At 43.2% G+C, this 4561-nt stretch overlaps 1 protein-coding gene across 1 annotated transcript; it reads left to right on the top strand.

Moving 5' to 3' along the window:
* Positions 1–1691: 1691 nt before the first annotated feature.
* CYCS (cytochrome c, somatic) lies at positions 1692–4208 on the top strand. The gene is made up of 3 exons (XM_039862573.1): positions 1692–1863; positions 2900–3076; positions 3187–4208. The coding sequence occupies exons 2-3, from the start codon at positions 2908–2910 to the stop codon at positions 3333–3335; spliced, it is 318 nt and encodes a 105-aa protein (XP_039718507.1). The 5' UTR covers positions 1692–1863; positions 2900–2907; the 3' UTR covers positions 3336–4208.
* Positions 4209–4561: the final 353 nt, after the last annotated feature.

Raw genomic sequence — 4561 nt, 5'->3', positions numbered from 1 at the left:
TTCATTTACTTTATGTACGGCTATAACACATAGCATGTGTCTCTCTCTATATATATATATACATATACATATAATATACACACACAGACACATGCATGTATATGGCTTAGTTTGCTTGTCCTTAAGCTTTATAAAGAGCTTATCATATTAAATGTAGTTTATTTCGACAAATATAATTTTCATTTCTAGAAGTTATCTTTAGCTCTTGTTAAAATCTGCTTGGTAGACAACAATCAGACTTCAAAAGGCTGAATTTGCAAGGTGCTGCTAAGCTTGGTCTTTTACAGACTTGGATAATTAGCCAAACAAGCCTACTTCAGGACTCCTAAATGCTCATTATCTTGGTCCCTTCCAAAAGCCACAAAAGGTCTTAACAAGTGCTGCAAAACAGCACTCTTCTGTGGCAGTGGTGTGTGAGATTAGAGAGAGAGGACTGGAAGTCAGGACACAGAAAATAAAAATAATCCGGTCATATAGGAAATTGGGTGATCTAGAGCAGAAATCATAGGACCAGTGGTTTGTAAGAGATCCAAGGTATCTAGGTTAATCTCATCTATTTCTGAAACTGAAGACGGGCGAAAGGTTCCTAGAATGTAAGCTCCATCAGAAAAAAAAAAAAAAGGCCTCATCGATTTACTCTAGGTACATAACACGCGTTTAATAAACACTGGACTGAATGAATAAGCAGAGCTAGACAGACTGTGAAAAAGAAGGAAAAAAATCATTAAAACTCAGAGGTTGAATTTGAGGGACAAGGAAGTCAAGAAGAAACTTCCCATTGACAAATTTGAGCATGTGAGAAAGGCAAACTAGTTCTGGAGAAAAAGTAAGTAAGCTAATATAGTTGAAATTATGTTAGGAATGCAGGTTTGATCACCATAGCTGGAAGCTGTGGTGATCAAACCTGCATTCCTAACATAATTTCAACTATATTAGCTTACTTGAATGTCACCTTCACCCAGGTTAGATGGTATGAAAATCTTCTCTAGATTTCCAAGAATTCTCTAACCATTTAACCATGTTGCCTTACACACCCTCCTCGTTCTTTCTGCACACAAACATAAGAGACCGACCGGTCTTGGCAGAAAAGAAGCCGGCAGGTGAGTGTCCAGAGCTATAATCCAGCCTCAGCCGCACCTGCAGCACCTCCCCAGTCCTGGGTCATCCATCAAGGGGAGAACTGAAAGATGACTGAAAATAACTGGGGAGGCGGAACAAGAACAAGATCAGGAGCACATGTCCAATTCTTTATAACTCCTGGTTCCAGGTCATCCCTCCAGCTGTGTAAGTATAATTGTGTACATTTGTGTAAAGATCGTCAGCTGAAAGGAAGGTAGCCAAAAGGACAGGTGCGTCAAAACTGGGCCGCCTCCCTCCGGGGAGGCAAAACTCCTCCCTCAAAGACAACACGTCATCGAGCACAAGAGCAGTTACCTTAGCAGGATAACGCCCTGATCCGGACTCCGCTCCACCCTCCACGTCGGAGCACGCATGCACACAAAGGCCGGAGGGTGATGTCATCCCCTCCCGGCACCACCTCGGTGTCGTACGTCAAGTGGCCTGTCGTAACTGCCGGGCAAGCGAGGCTTCGAGAGGAAGGGCACGAGTGCAGTACACCCTACCCTGCTAGCCGGCATGCGCGAGCAGGTCGCTGACGCGGGGCCTGAAGACGAGAGCCAATGAGGTGCGGCGACGTCACGGCGTAGCGGTCGGCCCGGCCTCACGTCGGGCCGTAAGAAGGCGGAGCGAGTTCGGTTGCACCAACACCGGTACATAGATGCGGACCGGCTTGTCCTTGGACTTAGAGAGCGGGACGACTGGTTTGCGAGCGTGAGTCTCAGGATCGCGCGCGACGAAAGAGCGGTGAGCGCGGGGCGCGGAGCACGTAGGGGGCGGAAGGCCTATCCGTGGGGGCGCGCGGGCGGTCGGAGGCCTGCGCCGGGGATCTCCGAGCGGAGTCCTCGCGGGCAGGCGGGCAGGGCAGCGGGTTACGACCCCAGACTGTGGCCAGCCCGAACCCGCTAGGTTACAGCTTGAGCTGGTGTGAAACCTCAAGCAGCTAGGTAGACGCGTGGACTTGGTCAACGCCCTGAAAGCCCGGAGGCGGCTTGGATACGGATCCGGCTGCGGATCCGTCGTCGGGGCTGAGGGGCTGTGGAAATGATAAGATTTTCCGGTTTCCGGGGCTGCGAGTGGGAGTGGGAGGACGGGGCGCAACGCTTCACACCCCCCAAGTCTCTTCCGCCAGTCAATTGATCAGGCATCTCAGGAAGATAGGTTTCATCACGGTATCCTTGAAACTGGCCTAGATGGGTGACCTCGTGGTCGCCCCGGGGATCACAGAGCTGGAGAACAGGGGTCCCTGGGAAACCTCGCGGCCCGCTGCTGACCTCTTCCTCACAGCAGGGCAGTTTAGAATGACCTGAGCAGGCAGAATCAACCGTGACCTCTCTTTCTAATGTGGTTTGATTCATCCTTACAGAGCGACGGCTTTAAATTGTAGTACGAATAAAAAATTAAGCATTCTTAGTTGGAATTCTGGTTTAATGTAGTCACCTTTAAACCTGATCAGATTTGTTACTTGTGACCTTGACACCTCATCTTTTGAAATAGTTTTGAACCAGGTTCCCATTTGCTTACTTGGGCTTTAACCTTCTCTCATTTAAAATACAGATGTGTTTTTAAGGAAGTTCTCCTTCCAAATAGATTTTTCGTTGTTGATGTTTGTTTGTGTGTTTGTTTGTTTTTGGTATTAGACAGCCTTTTTCAAGTGCACTAAGTAAAACAAGATCTACCGTGGTACTTAATGTCATAGATTTGCAGTGGATTAGTAATTATTATTGATTGGTTTCTACTGTATTTTTACTTGGAAGAAAATAAATTGAGTTTTCATTTTTAGGTTTAAAAATGGGTGATGTTGAGAAGGGCAAGAAGATTTTTGTTCAGAAGTGTGCCCAGTGCCATACTGTGGAAAAAGGAGGCAAGCACAAGACTGGGCCAAATCTCCATGGTCTGTTTGGGCGAAAGACGGGTCAGGCCCCTGGATTTTCTTACACGGATGCCAACAAGAACAAAGGTAAGAGGGAGGAAGTTAAATAACCGGAGCACCAAATGCATGGAAGTAACCTATGGTACACCCTTTATCAGGAGTGTAAAATACTGACCAATACCTCTCTCCTTGTTTAGGCATCACCTGGGGAGAGGAGACGCTGATGGAGTATTTGGAGAATCCCAAGAAGTACATCCCTGGAACAAAAATGATCTTTGCTGGCATTAAGAAGTCTGGAGAAAGGGCAGACTTGATAGCTTATCTCAAAAAAGCTACCAAGGAGTAATAGTTGGCCACTGCCTTATTTATTACAAAATAGAAATGTTTCATGACTTTTTTTTTTTTATGTGTACCATATTTAAATTGATCTCATATACCAGAATTCAGATCATGAATGGCTGATAGAACATTTCTTTAGGGCAGTCCTGATTTAAATAAGATTGGCTTGTGGTTAAATGAATATGGTCAGTTTTTTTAATTCTGAAGGTACTTTTGGTTCCTTGAGTGCTATCCTTGTTTTCCCCTTCTAAAGCTGTGATAGGACATAATTAGTAATGCTCAGTTTTTCACAGAAATAGTGAATGCCATCTGAAAACCTGTAGATTGGTTTTACATTTAGATTTATATAATTGGTTATATTAATATGTTTAAATGCTGAGGATATCCCTTAGCTGTCTCATGGAACAGCAAGACTTGGTTGTGTTTCAGGTTGTGTTCTTTGGCCTGTTAAAAAGGAAAGGGCAGAAGATAAGGTGGCAATGTCTACTTTATCTTTTTGGTCCTATCTATGCCAATTTAATTAAATTCCCTGTATCTAAACTGTTGCCTTTTACTTAAAGGCATTTTAGTGTGGTTTATATACATTATCAAATAAAGAGTATTTAACACTTCTCATATTTTATAGATGATATATAAGGTCAGATGTTTTTAAAATTCAGATGATAGGATATAGTAGCAAACTTTGTGAATTCTTTACTAAGTCAGACAGTTATTCAGGACTATCTTAACTGTTCAAAAACAACTGTAGAATGCTGTATACTTATGGTTGGTAATGGTGCTTTTGCTATCCCACTGGAAGGATTAAAGGATAGATTATCAGCACAAAATTGTAAATTGCGTGATTATAAGGCTTAAGATAATTAAAAACAAAATCACATTATGATTTTTCTAATGTGCTTGATTTAATGATTGATGCCGGTGTTTTCATGGTCGAAAAGTACAGTATTGAATAGTGAAGCAGCAGAGTTACTTGTCATACTACTGGATTGTTTACTTGAGCTTTTAGGACAACACTTAGTCATTAGAGTTCCTTTGCCCAGTGTGCGAGCACTACAACCTTACACAGATAGAACAACGTGTTTCTGGCCATTGTTTTGTGGTATATAACAGTGTATTATTTGTGTACTAAATTATTTTCTCCAGTTTATACCATACTTTTAGAGTAGTCCCTAGGAATTTTATGGAGATGGTGAGAGAAATTAAGTCCTAGTGTGGGTGTTAATGATAGGGAAT

This window comes from Pteropus medius, unplaced genomic scaffold (assembly GCF_902729225.1).
Source record: "Pteropus medius unplaced genomic scaffold, Ma_sr-lr_union100, whole genome shotgun sequence".
In the NCBI taxonomy this organism is placed as follows: domain Eukaryota; kingdom Metazoa; phylum Chordata; class Mammalia; order Chiroptera; family Pteropodidae; genus Pteropus; species Pteropus medius.
The sequence above is the reverse complement of the archived record's forward strand: the minus strand, read 5'-3'. Positions and strand labels throughout refer to the sequence as shown.

What these genes read in the sequence shown, in the direction of transcription:
- CYCS (XM_039862573.1), top strand. Translation starts at nt 2,908, where the DNA reads ATGGGTGATGTTGAGAAGGGCAAGAAGATTTTTGTTCAGAAGTGTGCC. An exon ending in GGATGCCAACAAGAACAAAG is followed by an intron (nt 3,077 to 3,186) that starts GTAAGAGGGAGG and finishes CTCCTTGTTTAG; the next exon opens with GCATCACCTGGGGAGAGGAG.